This window comes from Cajanus cajan, chromosome 3 (assembly GCF_000230855.2).
Source record: "Cajanus cajan strain Asha chromosome 3, NIPB_CcT2T_4, whole genome shotgun sequence".
NCBI lineage: Eukaryota > Viridiplantae > Streptophyta > Magnoliopsida > Fabales > Fabaceae > Cajanus > Cajanus cajan.
The window spans coordinates 75,563,389-75,591,153 of record NC_138519.1 but is presented as its reverse complement, the minus strand read 5'-3'; the positions used below and the strand labels follow the sequence as shown (position 1 = coordinate 75,591,153).

General features: G+C 32.2%; 3 protein-coding genes across 7 annotated transcripts; 1 reads left to right on the top strand and 2 right to left on the bottom strand.

Moving 5' to 3' along the window:
• Positions 1-620: 620 nt before the first annotated feature.
• Positions 621-3,901, bottom strand: LOC109802965 (TPX2 (targeting protein for Xklp2) protein family). Of its 2 annotated transcripts, XM_020364403.3 has the most exons (9): positions 3,815-3,901; positions 3,635-3,694; positions 2,178-2,219; positions 2,058-2,093; positions 1,929-1,964; positions 1,740-1,838; positions 1,600-1,659; positions 1,405-1,499; positions 621-1,095 (listed from the first exon to the last, which is right to left on the bottom strand). In XM_020364403.3, exons 1-9 carry the CDS (start codon positions 3,845-3,847, stop codon positions 966-968), a joined length of 591 nt encoding a protein of 196 aa, XP_020219992.1. In that variant the 5' UTR covers positions 3,848-3,901; the 3' UTR covers positions 621-965. The 2 variants fall into 2 exon arrangements, with proteins under 2 accessions (XP_020219992.1, XP_020220001.1); XM_020364412.3 differs by lacking the exon at positions 3,635-3,694 and having other exon boundaries at positions 3,815-3,870.
• Positions 3,902-12,601: 8,700 nt separating this feature from the next.
• On the bottom strand, positions 12,602-24,199 carry LOC109798416 (cytochrome c oxidase assembly protein CtaG / Cox11 family). 4 transcript variants are annotated; one of them, XM_029270761.2, is made up of 8 exons: positions 23,978-24,199; positions 22,909-22,999; positions 22,236-22,593; positions 22,080-22,132; positions 21,515-21,587; positions 13,780-13,884; positions 13,453-13,533; positions 12,602-13,378 (listed from the first exon to the last, which is right to left on the bottom strand). In XM_029270761.2, exons 2-8 carry the CDS (start codon positions 22,986-22,988, stop codon positions 13,277-13,279), a joined length of 852 nt encoding a protein of 283 aa, XP_029126594.1. In that variant the 5' UTR covers positions 22,989-22,999; positions 23,978-24,199; the 3' UTR covers positions 12,602-13,276. The 4 variants fall into 4 exon arrangements, with proteins under 4 accessions (XP_029126594.1, XP_020214289.1, XP_020214280.1 ...); XM_020358700.3 differs by having other exon boundaries at positions 22,909-23,091; positions 23,978-24,198; XM_020358691.3 differs by having other exon boundaries at positions 22,909-23,008; positions 23,978-24,198.
• A 1,535-nt stretch (positions 24,200-25,734) lies between these two features.
• LOC145956467 (uncharacterized) lies at positions 25,735-26,187 on the top strand. Its single transcript, XM_083072071.1, has one exon. The coding sequence runs from the start codon at positions 25,735-25,737 to the stop codon at positions 26,185-26,187; it is 453 nt and encodes a 150-aa protein (XP_082928197.1).
• The last annotated feature ends 1,578 nt before the right edge of the window (positions 26,188-27,765 follow it).

Sequence of the window (27,765 nt, the reverse complement as noted above, 5' to 3'; positions counted from 1 at the left end):
ACTCACGGATTTAGCTAGAAAAAGAGATTTGAATAAGGTTAAGAATTGAGAGAAAAGAAAGATCAACCACTATGTGCCCAAAAGAGAAAACAAGTGAGAGTGGGTGAGGGTCCGGGGAAGAAAAAAAAACAAACATCATGGGTCTCACAATCTTGAACTGAATAACTAATTAAACACTTTTGTACGAGATTATGAACTAATTTTAAAAATCATTATAATGGAAAAAAGGTAAAAGTTTGCGGTTTAATTCGAGATTTCAATAAAGTGGGAGAAGTCACAAATCAGATAAAAGAAAAAAAATAAAGAAATTAGAGATAAAAGGAAAAATAAAAAATTAAAGGTAATTTAATATTTTGTAATTAAAATATTTTCTATAATATTTTTTATATAATTCAATTATGTGATTTTTATTTTTAAGTATACTATTTTTTTTGGAATTTTTTTTCTTCACTAAAGTGTCTTGAAGTTACACTTTTTTTTTGGAGTTATATTATTATAAATTATAGATGACCCGACTCTTGAATGTGCCAAAATAATCTAAACTTTTTGTAAAAAATAATGTGACAAAATAATAGAAACAGTAAAAGCGAGCACCTCATTAATGGCAATGCATAGGAGTGTTTCACATGCAAAGTGACAATTCTATTCGGTTGTTTTCCAAATGGTACAAGGAATTGGTATGAAAAAATGGAACAAGGCATTGGTATGGGAAAATGGTACAATACAAGGCATTGGAAATTTGGAATGGGAATACCCAACCAAGATCAAAAGACACAACAAAATTACATGATTGATCTTTATTTTGTGACAAAGAAAACATGAAAACATCTCCCCGTCCCCTAATTGAGGAGATCTAGGTAGTGGCATGGTATGGTACAAAACTCTAAGTTTCTCTATGGATAGTGTACAACATGCATGAAGATACAAGTAGGAATACATTTTACATGCTCCTTCCCACAAAGCTTCTACTTAATGGGCTTGAGAGCTTGATGACCATAGTGGTGCAAGTTGTAGATTTCATTGCCAACTGAGCAGCTCCAGCACTTGCTGCTCATCATGTGGAGGCATGATTCTCTTGGAACACTCCTGCTTGATCTGCAATTCAATTTTTAGATATATGTAGTTCTTCAAATTTCCCATTATTATCAATACTATTCTTTAGTCATTAACAAAAGTTAGTCAACTCAACTATAATTGATTCCCAAGTAATTACATCATTTATAATTATTTGACTGTGTCACACATTTTATACCGATAGTGTATAGAAATTAAATTCTATTCCAATTTTATAAAGCAACTTTTATCTTTCTCACTTTCTACATATATCAAAAAAAAAAAATTTTAAATAAATTTCTAGCTATATATATATATATATCCTATGCAATCTAATCCTTTGTCCTTTACCTTTGTGGGGAGAATGGCTTATCAAAATAAGGCATCAATTGAGCTCTTGGAATCATTTCCTTCCTTAGCAAACGAACCTCTTCCTCTTCAATCAGCTGCTCGAGATTAACTCAATTTCATAAATATTAAGTTTTCTCAAATGTTACTCTCATTCTCATAAAATAGAACAATGTATCTTAATTGTTATGTGCCTACCTTTTGCAGCCTCTCCTCTTGTTTCTTTTGCAGCTCCATGATATAGAATTTTGTTGTCACCTGTGTACATGCAAAATCACATTCATGAATCATAAAAACCTAATTCCTTACTTCAGCATTGATTGTTCACATTATCTTACAGCATAATTGAACATTGCACGTTTGACAGCTCTTTCTTGGGTGTGAAGTTTGAATTCTTGTGGCTTAGTATTTTCTTTGGGTGGAGACCTTGGTGGAGTCTACACATAGACAAAAATGGCTCACCAAATTTGAAAGAGAAAAAATTCATATTGAAGAAAATAACATATACTAAATCATATATACCATACCATGTTACTCTCTTTGGGTGGAGACCTTCGTGAAGCCTAGACATAAGAGAAAAATGGCTCAACAAATTTGAAAGAAAAAAAAAATTCATGTTGAAGAAATTTACGTATACTATCTTATATATACCATACCATGTTACTTTCTTTGGGTGGAGACCTTCGTGAAGCCTAGACATCAGAGAAAAACGGCTCACCAAATTTGAAAGTGGAAATTTACATACTAACTCGTGTATACTATACCATGTTACTTACTTTAGTCTTGTCATAGAACTTGTCTTTGAGTACATCTTTTGTCTGTGAAACATCCAATTATGTCTATTTAGGTGGCAATCATGATTCATGTATAATAAGCTAGAGGGGTTTTTAAACAACCAATCATACATAGAATAATGGAGAAGAAACAGATAGAAGAGTAAAAAGCATAACATTAATAATAATAACATTAGTAGGAGTCGACAAAGTACACGCGTGATCATTATATGGGGTCCATTTGGGGTGAGCACTTGATCTAAGTTATGGAAAGGGACAGCATGATTCATGAATCATCTCAGCGAAAAGAATATATAGTGGTCCAATATGTCTAAACATATAAGTCATATGTGTGCATGTGTTTTTAATAACTAATAAAACGAGACATACCAATGAACTCCGTTTTTCATAACTAAGCGAAAAAGGGAATTTTACCCTTTTATTTTTAGAAGCAAACCAAAACTTGTAACAAGTATTAAATGGGTAAAAAGAAATAAAAGAAAAATATGAAATAGGAGAAATAAAAGAAAACTCATTTAATTACATAATACATACCATATGCCTTTCGTAATATTAGACTACAGAATATTATTTATTTAAAGCAGAAAGTAGGCCATTATCATCTTTAGGTGGATATATAACTCACGGGCCAATGATGGTTTCTAGTTTCTTCTTTTTGTCGGAAAAGCTCTCTCATTGGTTGTAGAATTAATATTTTTTTTCAAATTTTTGAGAGGTACATGTAATTTAATCAATTTTGTATTCAATAAATGATAGCAGGGGAAAAGTTGCATGGATAAACTTGTTGGGTGGATGGGGTTGTTAAGACGAGACAACTTCAGTGATAATATTGAAAAGGTGAAATGGGATATTCATTTTCTTAATGCTGAATGGGATATTCCTACTTGTGACAGAAGTTCTCATATATGCATGCATGTCTAAAATGAATGTTGTGTAAATTATCATTTCGTATGTGTGTGTCAGAGTAACGATAATAACACAATGTGTGGTGGCACAGAAAAAAGAACACATTGACATGCACATATTAAGGCACAAGGTGGAAATCCAACTTGATTCATGTATATAGCCATATTTGTAATTGTCGTTTCCTCAGAAAAAAAAAAAAAAAAAAAAGAGGTTTCTTTCACTATCTAAGTATGCAAGAGATGTTACTTAAATAACACTGCTCCGTGATCGCTTTCTTTCAGAGGTGATGTAGTTCTTTCATAACTTTTAACCTTAAGATGAACTGAAGTAAAACAAATAAACAACTGCAGAAGTATCTTCAAATCTCGAATGACTTATCTGTGTCCAACTATGATGGAATGTAAATTTCAAACCCCAAACCATCCATGCATGCCATGGAAGTTAAGTTTTTATGGGGCAACTAAATGTGACAATGAGACAAGGAGGGTTTTTATAAGGCTTATATATGAGGGTAAAGCTAGGCATAATCTCACCATTCCTCTAGAATTAGTAGTGCTCCATTGAGCTGCAGACTGAGAAGTGTTCTTCACAAACTTTTGCCATGGAAAGTTAAGGAAAATGCATGCAAAAGAGGTGAAACTGTTAGGACATGCTATTCTACTACTAAGAGGGAATAGAACAAAACAAGAAGAAAAAAAATTATGCTTCCCAACCTTCAAAGCAGATTTAGTGCTTGCTTTCTCCATGTTTAACTTAGTGGAATGTGTGTGTGTGTATAGCTGTAGCAGTTACTAAGCTGAAGGGGCTATATATAATGAGTGGGAAAAGGTGAAGTTTGGAGGTTGGTAACTGTCTGAAAATTTTATTTTCTGTTGCTACATCACCAGCATGCTCTAGGATTTGCATGCTTTCTTGTACCAAACTTTCTGATTAAACCTCCCTCTCAGCCATATATTTGTCAAACCTTACTATGTTCCTTCAAATTTCCATTTGGCTTAAGTTTCACATTTATTAATCTTAAGTTTACTAGCATGTTGAATGTGTCATTTGGAGAACACTGAGATATCTGAGTTAATTGGAAATACATCCACTCATTTTAATTGTTAGTGACACTTACATTATGTAATATTGAATATACTAAAATGCTGAATTTTAGTAGTATTTTGAAATAGAGAAAATTGCATGTCTAAATAATGTATGTCAACTTGGCAAAAAAGCATAATCAACTATAAGTAAAGCAAGAAAAAAAATCAACTTTCAACTCTGGTTGACACTAAGGGCCTAGGGGAATGCCATTGGAATCGAATTTTCATCTCAGTATGTGGATTTCAGTATAGAATGGTAAAATATGAGCTCAACACCACCATAAACAAAAAAAAAAAAAAGGAGAGGAAAATATGAATATATATGTTTTGTTTTTCTTTTTAATACAGTGTGACAGATCTCTTATATTAAAGGTTCTATGAAGCTCTACCAGGATAAAAATGTCCCATAAATTGATTTTGTAGAGTTAAATTAGGACTAATATCATATTCCTAAAATGTTGAAGATCTCACACATTAAGTATAATCAAAATATTGTATTTAAGTGAGAGTAAGAAATAATTAGACCTAGTCCTACGTTCTTAAATAAGAACCTATCGCATATTGACTAGTGTAATACCAAATCAACTCTCTTTGTATGGTTTAATTAAGTCCAATCCAATTATAAGTATCACTGCTTAATGCTTGACACATAGATGAAAGATCAATTAACAGAAGTTGTATGTAATTGATCATAGTTTACTCACATATATAATGATCTCATTACAATATCTTCTGTATTCGTCATTAGTGTTAATCTACATCACATTAATACGCAATGAAATGAATAAAAACTAACTTCAAAACAAGACAAAATTATCTCTTACTCTCATTCATAATAATGTACAGATCAAGGTCTCTTTGAAAGAACATGGTTTACGTTTGTTTCTTTTTATATTCCAATAACTTTCTTATAATTAACCTCAAATACTGTTTAGACTTATATATAATACATTGATCAAGTAAAAATGTATATATGATTGACTCTAGCACACTTGATTTGAGTCACTTTGATTACGCAGCAAGAGTAGAGTATTTTTGAAATTGATGACCAAATTGAAGGTTGTTAATAGCCCGCTTTCAAATGTTTCTTGTTGAAGCCGTCAAACCAACCTGAGACACACTCCCTTGACACATCCTTCAATCTTTAGTAATCTAAGCACTGTCTCAGCTTCACATCAGTGCTCTGTTACTTAATTATCCTTCATACTCAGTACCATCAACTATTTCTCGTAGGGCTTATTATATATGGTTTCATCATCTAACATATATGTTAATCCATTGTTGTTACTTGAGAAAATAATTTATGTAACAATGTAATTTTTTTTTACACTTTTGATAAGATTTTTGAGTAATTATTATAAAAGTTAATAAATTTATCATAAATGTTAGTTTGTGATTGGATGCCAACATAAAGTTTTATGACTGTTTTGGTAAATTTTTTTGAAAACACTTATAGAAGAGGAAAATAGAAAGAAAAAAATGAAATAAGTTTTTTTTATAAGTTAATTTGTAAGAATTTTCTTCCATTAATTCCTCTAAAATTAATCTTATTTTTAACTTATGTATAAGTTAATTTTTATTTATGAAAAAAATTTATTTAAATTTTCTTCTTATTTATCTAGTATAGAAGTATTTTTAGAGAAATTTATTCAAGAGATTCTTATTTACTCTTTTAATAGAGTTTAAAAATCATAATTATCTTTGTTTCTGATTTGTTTAAAAATTATACTTATCTTGGTTTTTAATTAGTTGATCATGCAAAACTTTTACTTTGTTAGTAAATGAAATTAAATTAAACTTTTGATACTTTATGATTATTTTTTTTTTCTACTTGGGGGTCTAACACCAAATGAGAGACTTTTTGTTCATCGCAACATCCATGTCAGTTACTGAAAAATTCACAATAACGTTGTTAATTTTTAATATAAACATGATATTTGTTTTGTAATTAAGAAACTACATTGTAGAATGATTAAAATCACAAGCTGTTATCACTAGTTGGGGAGGGGGTGATAATGTTTTCTTGTGGTTTCATATATTATTGTAGACACCAAATTTACGAAGTTTAATGAATGACGCGTTATGCTAATAGCACTTATAATTATCGACGAGTTAATTAAATGCACTGAATAGCAAAAATTAGTACTACTAGTCAATGCTTTAAAATGTCAAAACGACAAAATTAAAACTCATTATTTATTTGTTGAAAATTAATGATGCAGTTGTAATGCTGTCGCTGGTTAATTAACGCAGAGACAACTTGAGTTATACTCTATATCATATCTTAATCGATTAGTTAATTCTCGTGTCATATATTCAGATTCAGTGAACAATATGTCAATTCATGTGCATTATTCTCTCTTATCTTTTTAATTATAATAAAATCTCTCATTCTCGGATTCCGAATCCTTAATTCTTTCATTCGGTACGACATCATCATGTATCAATATTGCACAATTGCAATGCCAGTCTTTTCAATTCCAGTTATGCTTTTTTATGCTTTGTCTTGAATATAAGGGGGTGTATTGGTTTAGGATTTCGTAGGATTTTAAAAGACTTTTTTTGAGTAAAAAAGTCCATTGGTATTCAATCAGGATTTTATGTCACTTAAAAACAATCCAGTGGTATTCAATCTGGATTTTTAGGATTTTTTAAAGAGTCCATTAAAATCCACTGGTATTCATTTGAGATTTTTTACAACTTAAAAACAATCCATTGGTATTCAAAAATTTAAGGATTTTAAAGGATTGTTGTGTGAGAGGGATTTTGAAAGACTTTCTAGTGTTATCTATAAATACCAGATTCATAAAACAATCCCATCCAAACCCATCGGATTTTGAAGGATTGTTTGAAATGATTTTTCAAGTGTTTTAAGAATTTTCAAGTGAGTTTTTCATCTTTTTTTTCTATGCTCCTGTCTTCTCCATTTTTTCTCTACTAATAATACTACACTATTGTTCATTGCTCATATATAATATTATTCTCATACCATTCTCCTATTTTGTGAAACTCTAATATGTAAATGATAGTGTCATTGACTTGTTTTATTTTTCTGTTCGTTCTCTTTAATTGACTTACTTTATTTTATTCTATGTAGTTGAATTTGTTCCTTTATATAACACAAAAAAATACTTGAAATTTTAACTTTTAAGTGGTAATTTTTTTTATGACACACGTTAAGAAAAGAAAAAGGTGAAAGATGAAATTGATATCATAATCTCAACAATATATATATATATATATATATATATATATATATATATATATATATAAAAGATGAATTTGTTAGGGTTTTTGTGAGTAGAATGAGATAAAAATGGATCTTAGTAGGGGGAAGAACCCTCTTAGCATAAAAATTGCGAATTCTCTCTTTCCCTTGAATTTGTTACTCTTATCCCTCCTCCTTTTATGACTCAACAATTATTTTATTTTATTTACTATGAATTTTTCTTTTTTATTTTTATATTATGAAATTAAGATTTTTTATATTTTAAAAAAAGAAAATTAACATATAAGACATTGCAATATCTAATTTTTTAGGGTTTAGGATTTATGCCTTCATTAACTTACTTTTTAAAAAAGAAAATATTGTTAAAATATTTGTTAGAATAATTTATATTTATAAATATCGTTAAAAATTATCATATATATATATATATATATATATATCTAAATACTTCTGTTTATATAAAAAAAATTATATATCTAAATATTTTTTCAGTATCGAATATACTAATTTTTTTTATATAAAAAATTATCTTATGTTTCTATATTTTCGTTTTTACATTTTTTTTATAATAACTGAGGTATTTGATCCATTTGGATAGCAAAAATATATTCGATCTTGTATGATGGTGTGCTTCTAAAAATAATAATATAATTTTATTGATTTTGTCTATTATCCGTAATTATTTATATAACTATTTTTTAACATATATTGTTTTAGTAATTCAAATGGGAGATTCACAAGGAAATAATAAAGAAAAATGAAAAGAGAAAGAAAACTATGAAGCTTGGATTAAGGATGATTCCGATGAATTGTTACAATTGATAGTGGATGCTATAAAAAGAGGATAGAATATTATAGAGAATTATTATTATTATTTATCTAGACATTATTTTTTTTATTTATTATTTTTATTTTTGACTCTTTTTAAATTTGAATGTATAATTTTTTTTAAATCTTATCAAATGTCAAAACTCCACAAAATCCCACAGAATCCATTAAAATCCTAATTTAAAAGTCTTGCAGAATCCATTAAAATCCTGATTTTAAGTCTTGTAGAATCTTGCAAAATCTTAAAAGTCATGAAAATCCTGCAAAGTCTTTTAAAATCCGCAGGATTTTTTTTAACTAAAAAAGTCCTTTAAAATCCTAATCCAATACACCCCCTAAATTTTGCATTTCTATTTCGTCTGCTTTTGAAAACTTATAATCACCACACAAAAAAAGGTCATATCTTAAAAATGTTATTCAATAGATTTGTCTGCTTAAGAGAAGTTGAAATATTGTTTGTATATACAAACACTTTTGATCGACATATATAATTTCTTTTATACCAATGAAATTGTCCATTACTATGATATATTCATTCTCTCTACTATTCAATGAATCAAGGGTACTCAAATATATATATTAGCATAGCATATACATGCACGAACAATGTAGAGCATTAATATACAATAACTTAGGGATAATTTTATATAGAAAATTAATGTATATCATCATCTATAATGTTTCTACTAATTAATCAACTTTTGACAAAGAATATGTTAAAATGAGTAAAGCTAATGGATAAGTGGCTATTTCGATGATGATATAACCTGCCAATACATTCTTTCCAAATAATAAGTTATGTGTACACGTATTGTATATTTTGGTTGTTTATATTTGAAGTTGAAGGTTTATCTGATTGGTCCTATAGTTGGACCAGGTCATTTTCATTTCCACAAGAAGATAAGGACATGGATGAAAGCTAAAAAACCAATGGCGAAATAAAAGGTTGTTCAGAGCAAGTTTTCAAATGTTTCTTCTTGAAGCCGTCAACCAGCCAGAGACAGACACAGTGGTGGAATTGATCTTGTCTTTGTGAAGAAGGGTAAGCAGAATGTCATCCAATTCGTTAGGTTATGAATCGAAAATCAACCTAGAATGTAATGCTTGCACTTGAAGCTTGTGGGGTATCCATGCATGATAACATAATAAGATAAAGCCTCCAACAAGACTTTAACAAATTAATTATAATTAGTGCACCTCTCTCCTTCTCTCTCTCTTCAATTTGACAATGGAAAAGACAGCATTGTAACTGAACATGATCAGAAAGTCTCAACTACCCACTCTCAGTAACCAAATATTCCAATAAGGCCAATACAATACTTATTTGGCTTGTTTGTTGGCCTCTCACATCATGTGTCATACCAAGAATAATGAAAATTCATATATGGTTGAAACCATGGATAATAATCGTTCAAAATGTGTTTGGTTTATTATTGGAGATTATATGACAGCACGTACTGCTTTATTCTCACACGACGACGCACTTGTCATTTATGGTAGCGTGAGTTAGGCCAAGCTGTAAAGAGATGATAGGAGCCCAAAAACATGGATATGAGAAAGAAGTGATATGAAGCTTATTGTAGGGATTGTAAGTTTACTAATTAAACATAGGATCCGCTAATATACGTGAATATATTTTTTTTCTTTTTAATTTAATAAGAAAGTAAAACTCTTTTTCACTATACTCATCTCAAATAAAGTAATATTTTTAGTCACGATTTCATGACTAAGTTAAAAATCAAATTTCAACATTTGATTAAAGAATACAAATATCAAATATCAAATTATTTGTATTAGTTATTTTTAATTATGTGAATACGTGCCTATAAAATAATTATTTCTAAAAAAGTATAATTCATTCACATAAACTTAACTCCTAAATAAAGTGATATCTTTAGTCACAATTTCATACTCAAATCAATAATTGAACTTTAATCTTTAGTTAAGGAATACAAATGTTAAAGCACTTGAACTCCTAACCTTTGCTACATTTCATTAAATATAAGTATTTTTTTATTTAGAATTTAATATGAAATTAAAGCTTAAAATTACAATTCACTTTGTAACGGATAAGTGTGTGGTTCAAGTAAAACATACTTTATATCATTTAAGTAAATTCTCAAGTTTAAGCACATGATGGATGTTTAAAAAAATGCATGATTAAGATGAAAGACCTCATGAATGATAGTCAAACAATTTTTTTGATAAAAATTAATGAATATTTAGTATGAATAACAAAACGATAAAAAAAATTAAAATCTTAACTCCATAGTTCTACCAAATTATAAAATAATTAGTTTGAGTTATTTTAAATTGTCAATTCTCAATATTTTAAAATTATCATATCTTTGCCTCATCCAATTTTTTCCCCCACAAGTAATGTTATATCCATAGTTTTAAAAACCGTACCGGTCATCGAACCAATTAAGGTACTGGGTTAGTGGGTCAAAAGTTGAACCGGTGAATTACTAGTTGAACCAGTGAGTTACTAGTTGAACCGCATGACTCGATTTTTATTTATTTTTATTAAAAAAATATTCATATTAAATATATTTTATACTTATAAATTTTAATAAATTCATATCTTATTTTAAATTTCAATTTTTCTATCTTATTTAAAATTATTTTTATTTTTATTTTATAAAAAAATACATAAAAAATTACATGTTAAACTATATATTAATACAAATTAAAAATATAAATAATATGTACATATATAATATGCTTGCAATTGATATCACAAAATAATATATGTAATATCTACATAGATATTATATTATTAAATATATAATTTTAAATTAATAATATACTATAAAAGTTATTTAAGTTGTATATATTACAAACAAATACATTAGAACAAGTAGTTATTGTTATATTTAATAAGATTCTTTGCTCTTCCATTAAGAGATTCAATTATTATTATTATTATTATTATTTTTGTGGTTTATGGTCCCTTGAATTTTTTTTTTTAAAATAAGAAAAAAAAAGTGGTTGAACCGGTTTGACCTACCGGTTCACCGGTTGAACCGGAAAATTGACCGTTTCAATCCAGTTTGAAACGGGTCGACTGCATAATTGATCGAACTTAAGATTCGGACCGGCTGGACCACCGATTCCCGGTCCAACCAGTCCGACCGGCCGGTTCGATCCGAGTTTTAAATCACTGGTTATATCCAATTAGAAATCCTCTCGCTTCCTTTAATAAGTATGAAATGAAAACTAAATGAATTTAATGTCCTAAAAATATATTAAAAAAATCCAATATATACTATAAATATAAAAATAAGTATAATAAAATTTAAAGTACCACACTAAATTTAGTAAGTAATAGTCACGTGATAAATTTTGATAGACTTTGGAGATAGGGATAACAGAGGTAGGGTATGGTGGGTGATTCATCTCCGAAAACCTATTTCTATCTTTGTTAAGGATGAAAATTTTATACTCAATTCAGTATGGATCTTGAAAACCCATCCCCATAACTAAGAGAATATATTTCAATCCCGTATGTTTTAAAATAAATTATATATCAAACACATTTAAATTAAATAGTAATACACAAAATAAAGTAAAAATTCAAAAATCAAATGTATTTTTAATATAAAAATGTAAATTTAACTATTATTGAGGTGTATTGAACTCAAGTTGGAGATGAATATATATTTATATCTCGAAATCCACCTCGCTATTTACATATAAATTTTATTTTATTTTTTCTTATCAAAGTCAGAACAGGATAAACCAAACATCCATGAGTTGGGTTTTTTTTTTCTTCTATATCTAATTCCTGAATTTCGACTGCGATGGATAAACTAAATAAGTATACTTTCATGGATTTAAATAGACCTCCCCGTGCAAAAGAATAATGAATTAAGAAGTCTAGAGTTTAAAACGAATGTTTTAGATATGTATTTAATTTAACTTGTTTTGTATTATATATATATATATATATATATAAGACCAACAATTCACTTGTCTGAACTAGAGTAAAGATACCAAAACACTATGAAAAACATAAAATACTTTACTTAAATTTTATCCTAACATGAAAGAATAAAGGGGATCTTATTCATGTAAAAATCAAGTAAAATCAAAATAAATTCGAAGATTTTATCGATGTATATTTCTAACTAAAACTAAATGAGACTCCATTCCCTTTTCTAATATCACGTTACTTATAGTAATAAATAGAGTAAATGTCATTTCTTTTGCTATAAAATATAATAAAATTAGCAAAATATTTATGTGTTTCAAGGTTGGATTTTTTATTTTTAGCTTTTGTAAACTGAGACTGATGGTGATATTTATAACATAATAAACCACAATAAAGCAAACCAAAAAATACCAAGCAGTTAATCTGTCCATGGAAATCTACTTTGTCTTTCTTATATCCAGTTTGGTGGCATTGTTTGTTTACCAAAACACAAAAGAACAATATTTAAAACAATTATTTCAAAGTATTTTCCAAAATAAACAAACTCTATAAACCGTCGACTCTATATAGGAAATCATTGGATTTTGTAAAATCAAAGATAAATGCCCCCATTAAACCCCGAAATTCATACCTTCCTAGTTTCCCCTGATCATAGACGTGATTGTCACTTACCCTTTTGCCAACTTCTCAATCTTTTACAGTTCTTAGATAAGCTTGACTTTCAATAAATTTTAAAAGCAAAATGATTCATCTAATTGCTAATTTCAAGAGCTACTCCAAATCTCTGCAGCATTAACTTGGAGCACCAGAAAGTCATCATAATTCACAATGTCATGCCATGGTACCTTGAACCTTCAAAGCTTGATCACAAAGGTTTTCTAATAGTTCTGCTGAAGCTGAAAATATTCGAGAACTTGGCAAGCATACAGAAGAGGCAACCTTCTTTATGTGTGAAACAAATAAAAAAAAGAATTTTAGTCTTTTATGTCAGCCACAATAAGTATCCACAGCATGAGCTTCATCACTGTGCTATGCATCTTTGTCCTTTAAAATGGAGGGACCTTGTTATTTGAATCTTAAGTGAACATTCAAGCTGGTCTTATTCCTCAGAAACCTTGAAGAAGGTATACGATAATATAATGTTATTGATACCATTCATTTTAGGATCCGTCTCAAATTCGGGGTCAATATAAAAGAATACCTACAGTACAAGCAACATAGTGTTAGATGCACGTGCATTATGCTCAAATAAGAGTTCAGTTTGAAACCACTTACAGGCATGTCAATCTGCTCTCCAGGAAGCAGTCGTTGCTCCTCAAAGCAGAAGCATTGTATTTTATTGAAGTAGACTGCAGCCTGTAAAGGAAAATTTATAATTTGGACATTTTGTAAAATTAATAATAAGAAAGAAATGAGAAAAAAAATGAAAAAAAAAAACTTCAATAAGTAAAGCAGAAAAAAGATCACAAAAGGCTTGCGACAGGCTGATTTAATATAAGTTCTTAGCCAAAAGACAAGGTTATAACCAAAAATCTAAAGTATGTAGAGTTCACGACAACCTTTGTTATACAATAGAAAAGAGTATTCATCAGTAGTTCGTACCTTCATAGGAGTGACATTATACGTAGAAACACCTGTTATTGGAGTAGAACTTTTGTTTTCGGCAGTATAAAATGCGAGGGCACTTTCACCGGGCTTGACTCTAACCTGGTAAAATAAATGAATTATGCTACGTTGCAGATTTTACTTTTTCTTTCTCCTTTCCCCCCGGAGTGCCAAGGGATGTATAAAATACTACAACATCCAACTTTTCTAATGACATAAAACATTTGCAAGCTAACAGAAGCACTGAAACGCACAGTAAAATGAGCAAGTATAAAGTAAGTGTATGTTGAGAATATGCCTTTAGATGCTGTCAAAGTAGTTTTGGTTTTTATTTTTGAATAATAAAAATATGTTATTGTGGTGTTAGTGAATCAGTTAGCTTCAAATTTTATTCTTCAATTATTATTATAAAATCCTAAAATCATGGAGTATTATTTTTATTCAGTTATTTCAATGTATTTAAATATAAGTCATATTTAACAAAAAAGGTACCTTTTGCATTAAAAAATAGTTGCATTGTTTCGTTACTTTGTTACTTTTCCTTATCCTTAGACTAAAACCAACAATTGGTATCAAAGTCTTTCTTCTTAAGGGATCGACTTAGAATGAGAGCCTACTATATAAATTCCAAAAATTAGAAAGAATATGCAGACTGAAAACCCAGTTGTTGCACCTTCAGTTATTGATGGAGAAAATTATCAAGTTTGGGAACTTAAGATGTAATCCTATCTAGAAGCGTAGATCTTTAGAAAGACGTGAAGGAGGATTATGCAATTCCTCTTTTACCAGACAACCCTACAATTTCTCAAATTAAAATTCAGCAAAGAACAGAAGCAAAGGAAAGCAAAGGCCAAAGCATGTTTATTCAATGTTGTATCACAAGGGATTTTTCACTAGAATCATGATGAAGTCAGCTAAAGAGATTTGGGATTTTCTCAAAAAGGAATATGAAGAAGATGAGAGGGTCAAAGGTATGAAAGCTCTCAACATGATTATGGAGTTTGAAATGCAAAAGATGAAGGAATCAGAAATTGTGAAAGAGTATTCTAATCGACTTCTCAACATTGCAAATCAAGTTACATTGTTCAGCCAAAAGTTCGAAGACTCTAGAATTTGTCTAGAAAAGTCTAGTTACTCTTCTTGAAAGATTTGAGTCCACAATCTTTTCTTTAGAGACCTCTAAAAATTTGACATCTATTTCCTTGACATAAGTATTGCGTGTACTTGAATATGAATAATTTCTTATTATTGAATCTGAATGAGTAAAATAAAATAAATAGGCATAAAATATAATCAATTCCTAAAGTTTAGGGATTTAGATAAAACTGACTAAGGAAACTAAACTAGAACTTAGGAGAAGATAAACTAGTATATCTAAACAGAATTATCTTAACACTCCCCCTCAAGCTGGAGCATATATATCATATGCATCTAGCTTGTTACATATATATGTTATCCTAGGAACTCGTAAAGATTTAGTAAAGATATCTGCAAGTTGATCCTTGGAGCAAACTGAGGAGGTCTTGATGATACCGGAGAGAATCTTTTCTCTGATGAAATGGCAGTCAACCTCTATATGCTTTGTTCTCTCATGAAAAACTGGATTAGAGGAGAGGTATAAAGCTGACTGGTTATCACAAACTAGTTCCATATGACGAACCTTGCAAAACTGCAACTCTTGAATTAAGAATTTTAGCCACAAGAGCTCACATGTGGTGTGAGCCATAGCACGATATTCTGCTTCTGTACTTGATCGTGCAACAACACTTTGCTTTTTACTCTTCCATGAGACAAGATTACCACCCATGAAGACACAATAGCCTGATGTTGACCGCCTATCACTTGCATCACCTGCCCAATCTGCATCTGAATATCCAACAATGTTTGTATGTCCTCTATCATTGTAAACAAGTCCTTTTCCTGGTGATCTTTTGATGTATCTAAGGATTCGAACAACTGCAAGCCAATGACTCTCACAGGGAGAGTTAAGAAACTGACTTACAACACTGACAGGAAAGGATATATCAGGTCTGGTCATGGTTAGATAATTCAATTTTCCCACTAATCACATGAGCCATGGTTAGAATAAGGCTCCCCCTGATTAGGCATAAGCTTCACATTAGGATCCATGGGAGTGTCAACTGGCTTACAATCTGTAAGTCCGGTCTCTTCTAGAATATCAAGGGCATATTTTCTCTGAGAAACAGCAATACCGGACTTTGACTGAGCGACCTCAATCCCGAGAAAATAACGTAGGGGACCTAAATCCTTAGTGTTAAAGTGTTTAAATAAGTGTTGCTTCAGAGCCTTGATGCCCTCCTGATCATCACCTGTAATCACAATATCATCTACATAAACAACAAGATAGATAAATTTATGTGTCGATGAGCGTTTAAAGAAGACAGAGTGGTCTGTCTCGCAGCGGATCATTCCAAATTCCTGTATAACTTTGCTAAACCGACCAAACCAAGCACGAGGTGATTGTTTGAGGCCATACAAGGACTTTTGCAATTTACATACAAGACCATACCCCCCTTGAGCAACAAACCCAGGAGGTTGATCCATATAAATCTCCTCCTCCAAATCACCATATAAGAAGGCATTTTTGATGTCTAATTGAAACAAAGGCCAATGCCTCATAGCAGCCATAGCTAAGAAGAGACGAACTGAGGCCATCTTCGCAACTGGAGAGAAGGTGTCGCTGTAATCCAAACCATATACTTGCGTGTATCCCTTAGCCACAAGAGGAGCTTTCAATCTATCCACCTGTCCATCAGGGCCCACTTTAACATTAAATACCCATCGACATCCAACAACAGATTTTTCAGGCGGAGGTGGGACAAGTACCCAAGTGTGGTTGGAGTCTAAAGCTGTCATCTCATCAATCATTGCTTGTCGCCATCCTGGATGGGTTAAGGCCTCCTGTACTGTCTTGGGAATGGTAATAGAGGAAATAGTAGAGACAAAAGCATAATAGGTAGGAGACAAACGATGATATGAAAGAAAGTTATAAATAGGATGAGGATTACAAGTAGAACGACTACTTTTACGAAGAGCAATGGGCAAGTCAACTGAGGTAGGTGGGGCCGGAGTAGGTGAGGAGACTGAAGCAGGAGTAGAATCACATGGCTCAATTGAAGAATCATTGGGAGGAACAACAGTATGTGATCGACACTCATAGGTTATCCCAAATCGGTGTAGAGGATGGTCAGACCCTGGTAGTGCGGGAGGATCTGGTGCCTCTAAAGTAGCAGGTGTGGTAGGAGGCACACTATGATCAAAATGAGGAATAGGCAATACCTGAGAGAGGAGATCTGAGTCAACCAGAGAGACATCTGTGACAATAAAATATGGTGTATCTTTAAAGAAAGTGACATCTGCACTGGTGTAAAATTGATGCGTAGCAGGAGAGTAACAACGGTACCCCTTTTGGACACGGGAGTATCTTAAGAACACACATTTGATGGCCCGAGCAGACAACTTAGCACTTCCTGAGAAAAGATCATAGACAAAACAAGTACAGCCAAAGACACGAGGATGAACAGAATAAAGAGGATCCAATGGGTATAATAGGGAATGAGGTACTTGATCATTCAAGACAGACGATGGCATTCGATTTATTAAATACCCTGCAGTGAGGACAGCATCGCCCCACAACTTTGGGGGTGCATTGGCATTCAATAAAAGAGTACGAGCAGTGTCCACAATATGTCTATGTTTTCGCTCAGCTACACCATTTTGTTGAGGTGTATGAGGGCAACTAGATTGATGTAGAATGCCATAGGAAGCCATAAATGATTTGAAGCAATCTGAAAAATATTCTTTAGCATTATCACTTCGTAAAATCTGAATTACTTTGCCAAATTGAGTTTTGATCTCCGAATAGAAACTTAGGAAAATATTGAATAACTCAGAACGATTTTTCATTAAAAATATCCAAGTACATCTAGAAAAATCATCAATAAAGGTGACGTAATACCTATGTCCTAAAAGAGAAGGAATGCGACTAAGACCCCAAACATCAGAATGAATAACATCAAAAGGAGACATAGCTCGACTATTAATACTATTAGGAAAAGAAGCTCTAACATGCTTCCCTAATTGACACGATTCACACTCTAAGGACACCAACCGTGAGAGATGAGGTACCATTTTCTTTAATTTATTCAAGCTTGGATGACCCAGGCAACGATGAATTAAACCAGGAGACTCAATAGATGCACATATGGTAGAGGTAGAAGGCTGAAGGTAGTAGAGACCATGTGATTCAGATCCGGCTCCAATCGTCTGTCCCGTACTCCGGTCCTGTATCAAGAAAGAATCAGAAGTGAAGGTTATGACACAGTTTAGTGACCGAGTCAACTTACTTATAGAAATCAAATTAAAGGGACATCCAGGAACTAGTAAAACAGATTTTAATGGTAGTGATGGGAGAGGTGATATTTGGCCAATACCAGTGGCTTGAACTTTTGACCCATCTGCAGGAGTGATATGATGTGGAGTTTTAGGTGATGATAGGTTAGGGAAAAGGGAGACATTACCAGTTAGGTGATCAGAAGCACCGGAGTCCAAAACCCAAGGTCCAATAGAAGTAGAATGAGAGAGACAAACTGTAGAATTACCAGTATGAGCAACAGTGATGGAAGAGGAGGCCTGTTTAGTTGCCTTCAATTGAAGATACTCTTGGTAATCATCGGTAGATAATGTGATTGGATGATTGCCCTCCAGTTCAATCTTGAGCTCTGGAGCTGAAGTTGGAGATTGAACCACATTAGCTGTCTTGCTCGGAAAGCCATGCAAGGAATAACACCTGTCTCGTGTATGTCCATCTCTCTGACAGTAGGTACAATGGAGGTTTCCTCTACCCCCTTTACCACGACCACGACCTCGACCACGCCCTCGACTTCCATGGTCAGCTGTACTAGAGACAAAAGCAGAGGACTCAGATTCTATGTGAGGATCTGCCTCTGGTGAAGGGACCCGAATCAGTCGATCTATGAGTTCTTCTACTGTAGGAATGACAGGATTTGTCAAGATTTGATCTCGAACAGTTCCGTAATCTTTGTGGAGTCCTTGAAGGATAAACACCATAAACATATTATCAAGTTTGTTTAATATTTGTTGAGGATCATCACTAACCAACATTAGCTTGAGCTCATCAATAGTGGATTGAGCACGATTCAAATACGTTGGCAAATCATTATCAACCATAGGAAGAGTTGCCAGACCATGAACAGACTCGTATATTCTTTTGATATCATTGGCATAGACATTTCGAGCCTTCTTCCAAATATCATAGCATGTCTTGTACGGACGAAAATGCACCATTAATTTAGGCTCAATGGACTGCCACAATAGAGATACAAGTTGATAATCTGCCTGTTGCCATTCATCTCTCACCTCTTTATCAATTTCGGACGCCCTTTTAATAAGATGATCATAGAGACCCTGACCTAAAAACCACATTTCAACCGCAGTGGACCAATCCAAATAATTTTTACCATTAAGCTTTTCAGATGTAATAGTAGGTGATCCAGAAAAGGCAAAGGAGACCAGCCCCCTTTTGGAAGATTCAATTTTTGGATTCTCCTTAGGAATCTCTGCCATGAAGAGAAAAAGAAGAAAAACAGCAAACAATCAGTCACGAAACTCCGAGGTAGCACCCAATCAACCACGGAACTCCGAGGTAGCAACCAAACCACCACGGAACCCCGAGACAGCAACCAAACAGCCACGGAACTCCGAGACAGCAACCAAACAACCACGGAACTTCGAGACAGCAACCAAACGACCATGAAACTCCGAGGCCGCAACCAAACGACCACCAACAGACCACCTAGAGTGTGACCCACAACCTGAAAAGGGTCAAAACGGGAAGAGGGAGGGTCGGCGAGTCCAATAGAGTGAACCACGTCGCAAACGGAGGCTGGGAGGGCGGCACGTGAAGCCCACGCGCCGGCGAGCTTCTTCAACAATAACCGCGCGTGAGAGCGCGTGAGACGGCGGTTGACGGTGACTCGCGACGGGGAGGCCGATCGGCGACCTCTGAGTGTGCAGGCGGTGTCAACTCCGGCAACCGCGGACAAAACTCGAAAACCCTAGAAACCCTAGATGTTGGCTGCTGGATTAGGGTTCCTGGACCAGAGTGCTCTGGTACCAACTTGAATATGAATAATTTCTTATTATTGAATCTGAATGAGTACAATAAAATAAATAGGCATAAAATATAATCAATCCCTAAAGTTTAGGGATTTAGATAAAACTGACTAAGGAAACTAAACTAGAACTTAGGAGAAGATAAACTAGTATATCTAAACAGAATTATCTTAACACGTGTTTTACAAGTTCAAGAGCAAAGAAGACTCATAAGACAAGAAAGCACAATTAAAGGAGCTTTGCAGGCATAATTGCAGATCAATCAAAGAACAAAAGAAAAAAAGAAATGGAGTGAAGATCAGGAAGGTTTAGAAGGTAGATCAAGATATCCACCATGTTGACATTGCGGAGAGAAAGGTGATCCTCCATTTTGATGCTGGACAAAACCCAATGCTAAGCGTAGTGAGTGTAATCAAATTGGGCATGAAGCTATTATATGTAGAAACAAGAATCAACCACATGGTGAAGAGGCAAAGGCTGATAATCAAGAGGAGGAGGATTACCTGTTTGTCGCCACATGTTTCTCTGTCATGGAATCGAATGAAAATTGACTTATTGACAGTAGTTCACTAACCACATGACTAACAATAAGAATCTGCTTTAGAGAAAGCAACTATTATGCAGGAGTGCACAAACAAGTAGGTACAATTAAGGGAAGATGCTTTAAGAAAAGAATTTTTTGAAACTTTAGCTAGAAAAGAAGATGAAATAAAGGAGAAAATAGCAAAAATTGAGAGGTGTTTATAAATTCTTAATTTAGAGTTGAAGGTTGCTGGATCAAAGATATGGGATTATGATACAAAAATATTGTCAATGAGGTTTGAAATTAAACAGTTGACTAAAAAATTAAAAGTTGAAATTTCTAAGGCCCAATCATATGAGAGGGAAACAATATTATTTCAGCAGGAGAAGAACCTTCTAGAACAGAAGATTGGATTGTTGATGTCTTCACCAAGTCATTCTAAATCAGCAAGTTAGATTTTGAAGAATGAAGATAGGAGTGTTGAGAATGTGCCCTTAGATGCTGTCAAAGTAATTTTGATTTTTAGTTTGAATGAGTCAATTAGTAAGTTGATACAAATATGTTATTGTGTTGTTAGTGGATCAGTTAGTTTCAGATTTTATTCTTCAGTTATTATTAAAAACTCATAAAATCATGGAGTATTATTTTTATTCAGTTATTTCAATATATTTACATATAAGTCATTTAATCAAATAAGATATGCTTTGCATTAAAAAATAGAGTTACGTTGTTTCCTTATTCTATTGTTTTTTTATCCTTAGACTAAAACCACCAGTGAACAACTAAATTTAGATTTAAAAAATACCATTTGTCCTCCATATATTTAAACTATGATAACCAAGTTTTTTATACAAAAGCTTAGACTTTAACTCGACTATTCATAGTTCTTTAAGTTACCATTCTTAAATTATCAGGGACTAGTATAAATAAAATTAACAGCTCCAAGAAATAAAATTAAATGTTATCTTAAATAACACTTTCACATGTAAGTTTATAAATCTTCTTTGTGATGGATCTTTGCTTTGAGGTGCAGGATGTTAAGTAAAGAAAAACCTCTCTCTGAGTGGGAACAAACTTCCATGGCATCCCATCTGCGATATCAGCATTGAACTGCACCACAATTTCCCTGAAAATAAATCATAAACACATTAAAAGTTACATCAGCAAAAAAGCTAGCTTCAGAAATACCACACCCTAATTGTGGTTTATCAAATAACACCTTGTAAGCATATCTTTTATTGAATCATTACTTAATTGTTCCTTGACGTACCAAAAGTAAGGTACTACTGTTGACAGTTCAGAATAAGCACTTTTATGAAGTAATATCTAGGTACAGCATAAAGCTGAACAAATATATTTTTAGGTTAATCTTCCTTTGCTTAGTTTTTTGTCTTACTAGTATATCTTATACAAATGTGCAGTATAAATGAAGGGATACAAAGCAGCTCAAAGAATTTGAACCACGTTAGGAACAAGGTAATGGCTTTTTTTTTTTTTTTTTTAAATTGCTAGCAAATTCAACAGTTATTTCTAATAACCATACAACCATCAACCTGAAAAAATTAATCCTATCATGACAGATGGTAAAAAGGTAACATCTAATAAGAGAAATTAATACCTCCTGGTAACTGTATTATTGCTATCATGTCGAGCAATCTTTTCTTCAACAGTCTGCAAAAGTGTGAAACTTTGTAGTCAACAGATAAAAAGAAGTAAAGTTATCAATCCAGTTATTAAGGAAATGAAAAACCATTGAAAAACAACTCAAACACACCTCACGCCGGGTAACAGTCCCCCCATAGCCAGTTGCTTGGCAAAATCTCCTGTAAAGGGGAACTGCAGCATATGTGCACCCAACCATAGCAAAAACCAAGCCCGTCAAGTATAAAAGCATCTTTCGTGATTTCTTTTCCTTGGATGCCTGAGATGAAAAGTGTCGGAAACGAGTCATGAAACATGACTTTCCAACATACTGTGAAGCAAAAGCTGAAGATCGGCAACACTGATGGAATGATTTTGTACCCAATTCTTGCGTAAACTTTGATAAACCTATATAAGGGGAATTACGCTGGTAGCTGGTATTAGGATTAATGAACTTGCAACTTGATCCTTCAGGAATGATAGACAGGCACCTGAATTAAAAACAAAATTATCTACAAATATTAAAGTAGAAACTAAATTCTTTCACATTTTATTTTTGGAAGTCAGACTTTAGAGAGGCAAAAAGGCATCACTGCACATATATGTATTTCTATAATTAGAAAAAAAATCAACAAATCATGAAAGTAGAGTGAACAATTGGTTTGAGAAGTCTACTTAAGTAGTAAAGTATAATTTCCTTCATTTTATCACAAATATGTTTCAGAGTATTCCCCATAGGAGAAATCATCAATAATCTACAGAGACAAAAATAACAAAACTGAGGAAAGAATGCAACATCACATTACCTGGATTCAAGAGTGTCCTTTTGCAAAATCCTAAGGTATGGCAAGAGATGAGTTCTCTTACTTAGCCTTGAAAATATCATGTTTAGCGAGACTGATGTCCCTACAATAACAGGACATTAAGTTCTATCTGCAAGAAAAGAACAAGTATAATCTTCTGTGAAGTGTTTTAGGTATGTTTGGGTGCTGCAAAATTGATCACAGATGAAAATAATTATTTTTAATTAAATTATTTGTAAGGATTGATCAAGGACCAAAATACATGAACGAATATTTTTCAACAGTACAATTAGGAAAAGAATCAAAATAACCATACATACAAACACAAGAATGGAACCTTTATGCTCTTAACCAGTGGTAATGTGCCATAGTCAAATAGGATTTTTTCACTAAAAGATTAGTCCTAAGACAAAACTTTCTATTGATTAATTCATTAAAAAACAAAATAATTCACTTGGAATCAATTGCATGAAAATTTCCATTCAAAATAATAATAAATAATAAAACTAAACAAAATGGATCAAGCATAACATGAACACCAGAAGGTGGGGAAAAGAAGGCCCTCTTTTACTAGGGATTAGTTGGGAACAGATTTCTAATTTCTTTCAATCACTCGCCCAAAACCAAGCAAAAGCATGGAGCTTCCAATATAAACTAACTTAAACTGATGGTATCACTTTCAACACCCAAGTTGTGATTAAATAGGTAATTCAAAAGAAACACGTAAGCTCAACCAAGTACAGGCAGACATAGAAAACAATTCTTAACCTTGAATATAAAAAGAAAATAAGAATTATAAAGGGGTTAAGCTTTCCCAAGTCAAGGGTCCATCCATTCAAAAACATCACTTCAGTGGGGCATTTCATCGAACAAAATGAGTACATCAGAAAACTAGTTCCCAGGGGAACCATAACCCCACAAACGCAAAATTAAAATCAGAGCCAAATTATATTTGAACACAATCTCCGCATCCTATCAAGCAAATCAAGCATCGAAGATAGAATTCAGAATTCAGAATTCAGAGAAATGTAGTAAGAATGCGAAATTGTAAGAATGAGAAAGAAATTGTTACACCGAAATCGTTGAAGTTGATACGGAAGGAGCGAAGCTGAGGCCTTTCTCAACACCAATAACTGTGCTTGCCGGGAATTCCAAGCTATGGAGACAACACTTTGGCGTCCAAAATATTTAACAAACTTTTCTCCCCCTTCACTCTAAACTTGTGAAAATTGGAATCCAATATTGAAATAAATTAACCTTCACTCTAAATTATCCAATATTGAATCCAAAACAATGTGTCAGTATTTACATGTCTTTTAAAAATAGGTCAAATATTTGAAAGATAAAAGAAAAAAAAAGTAATAATTATTTTAAGGGTAGAATGAATAAGAAAATAATGCATGACTTGTTATTAGCACAAATTATTTTACATATATTTATTAACAGAGGTTCAATATTGGTTTAAGCATGTAGTATGTAATTAGATATATCATTTTACTTTATTTGTAAAATACATTGATTCAGTTGAAGGAAATTATACTATTTAATTATATAAAAAAATTGCATGACATTTAAAAGAAAAAATTAAAAAAATAATAAAGTAGTTTATAAAAAAATATACTTGAATAATTAAATATACAATATTGCATGGAAAATTTCTTTCACACCTTTTCTACAATGATGAAAATAATTTTAAAAAAAAAACTAATATACATTGAAAATGGTAACATCTTGAAAACTTTTCCTCAACTTTTTCTTTTGTCTCCATTTCAATAAGAAACAGGCCTCAAAAAGGCCCAAAGAGAGAAAGAGTCTTCCAGAATGCGGACCCAACAGTGTACACAAAGAGATGAGAGGTTCATTTTTTGGTTGATGATATATACACCTCCATTTTTTTATACATACACTCTTTTTTTTTTTAAAAAAAAATATTAAATTCCTAAATTATCCTTAATATTATTTGGAATAAAAAAAATTATTCTGGAAAGTGTTTTTCAAAGGTTGATCATATATACACTTCCTTTTTCCTATAAGTACACTTCCTTTTCAAAAAAAATAATTAAAATTTTAAAATATTCTTAATTTTTTGTTTTTTTTTATTTTATTTTACATTCACAACATTTAATTTAGTACTTTTTTTTTACAGATCTTTCTTCTTTTTTTTTTTTTTTTCAATTTTTACATGCACCCCGTTATCTTTTCTTCACCCCACCTATTTTGGTAGCATGTAAAAATTGAAAGAGAAAAAAAAAGTGTGTGAAAAAAAAGAAAAAAGTAGAAAATTGAAAGTTAAAGGTATAAAATTAAAAAATATATATATAATATTTTATAATTTTTAAAAAAAATAAAGAAGGTGTACTTATAAAAAAAAACAGGAGGTGTATATATCATGAGCCTTCCGAAAAGAACTTTCCGTCAGAATAATTACGGAAAGTACTTTCCGGAATACTAAAATTACTATTCCGGAAATAACTTTCCGTCAAAATAATTATGGAAAATACTTTCCGTAACACTAGAATTACTATCGCGAAAAATTATTTCCGGAATATTAACAGTGTGTTGGGATTCAAACAAGTCCCACATCGATAAAATAATACAACAAATAACAACTTATATAATACAAACATACTTCAATGATTGAGAGGCCTTTTGGATGATGACCAAAAGCAAAACCGTGAGGGCTAAGACCCAAAGCAGACAATATCTCATCATTGTGGAGTATGTTTGTGTAATAACCTTATAAAAATAACTCATAAAATATCCTCTCAGACAAATACCATAAAAATAATCCCATCATTGGTATCTAGAGCTAAGGTTACGATCTTGGAGATGGAAGCAGAAACAAACTTTTCACAAATTTCCCCACCTATTTTTGATGGAGAAAGTTACGATCTTTGGGCGGTGAGAATGGAGGCATACCTAGAAGGTTTAGATCTCTGGGAAGCTGTAGAAGAAGATTATGATGTTTTCGCGTTGCCAGAAAATCCTGCCGTAGCCCAAATGAAAATTCACAAGGAAAGGAAAATCAAGAAGGCAAATGCAAAAAGTTGTCTCTTTGCCTGTGTTTCACAAAATGTTTTCACAAGGATCATGACTCTCAAATCGGCAAAAACAATTTGGGATTATCTAAAGGAAGAATATGCTGGAGATGAAAGGATTCGAAGCATGCAAATATTAAATTTAATGAGAGAATTTGAAATACAAAGAATGAAGGAGACAGAGACAATCAAACAATACTCTGACAAACTGCTTGGCATTGCTAATAAGGTACGATTACTATGAACGCAATTTCTTGATTCTAGAATTGTTGAAAAAATTCTAGTAACTATACCTGAAAGATATGAAGCTTCAATAGCAGCTTTGGAAAACACAAAGGATCTGAGTAAGATCACTTTGGCAAAAATGTTACATGCATTGCAAGCATTAGAACAAAGGAGGCTTATGAGAGAAGAAGGATCCGTGGAGGGTGTATATTTAGCCAAATGGAAGAACAAAAATAGTGGCAAAAACAAGAAGAAGGAATTGTTTCAAGAGAACAGTCAACATAATAACACTCAAATTTTTTCACCATGTCCTTATTGCAAAAAGACTAATCATCCACAACAAAGATGTTGGTGGAGACCTGATGTAAAATGTGACAATTGTGGAAAATTAGGACACCTAAAACATGTATGCAAATCTCATGAGCAACAAGAAGAAGCCAACATTGTTGAAGATCAACAAGAAGAGGGAGAAGAAGAACTACTTTCAATGTCATGCTTTATGACCAAAAAAACCCTCAAAAGCTTGGATTATTGATAGTGGTTGTACAAATCATATGACCTATGATCGAGAACTCTTCAAAGAACTCAACAAAACTGATATCTCTAAAGTTCAAATGGGGAATGGAGCACACTTTGCAGTAAAAGGCAAAGGAACACTTGCTATTAAGAGTCATTCAGGTTTTAAATTAATATCTGATGTTTTATACGTTCCTGATATTAACCAAAATTTGTTGAGTGTTTCTCAATTATTAGGAAAAGGCTATAAAGTGTTATTTGAAGATAAAAATTGTGTGATTAAAGATATACACAATAAAGAAGTGTTCAATGTTCATATGAAAGGCAAAAGTTTTGCTTTAAATTTGGAGAAGGAGGAGCCAATTATAAATGAAGATACAAGTAAAGAGCACAAAGATGCATGTCTTCAAAAGGAGTTTGATGATCAAGAGGAGAATGAAGATGATGAAAAATCACCTTCAAAAGAGATTCCGAGATTCCGCCTGATGGGATTATTTTTATGGTATTTGTCTGAGAGGATATTTTATGAGTTATTTTTATAAGGTTATTACACAAACATACTCCACAATGATGAGATATTGTCCGCTTTGGGCCTTAGCCCTCACGGTTTTGCTTTTGGTCATCACCCAAAAGACCTCTCAATCATTGAAGTATGTTTGTATTATATAAGTTGTTATTTGTTGTATTATTTTATCGATGTGAGACTTGTTTGAATCCCAACAATCCTCCTCTCAAACAAGGGACCTAACCTTTCATGCAGCGGAATCTGTCTTTTTATGGCACATTTATTTTATGAGTTATGAGGGGTTATAGGGTTATTGGTTGTTACCGAATCCAACCTGCGGCTCTGATACCACTGATGGGGTTATTTTTATGGTATTTGTCTGAGAGGATATTTTATGAATTATTTTTATAAGGTTATTACACAAACATACTCTACAATAAAAATACAATAAAATAAATAACCCCATCAGTGGTATCAGAGCCGCAGGTTGGATTCGGTGACAACCAATAACCCTATAACCCCTCATAACTCATAAAATAAATGTGCCATATAAAGACAGATTTCGCTGCATGAAAA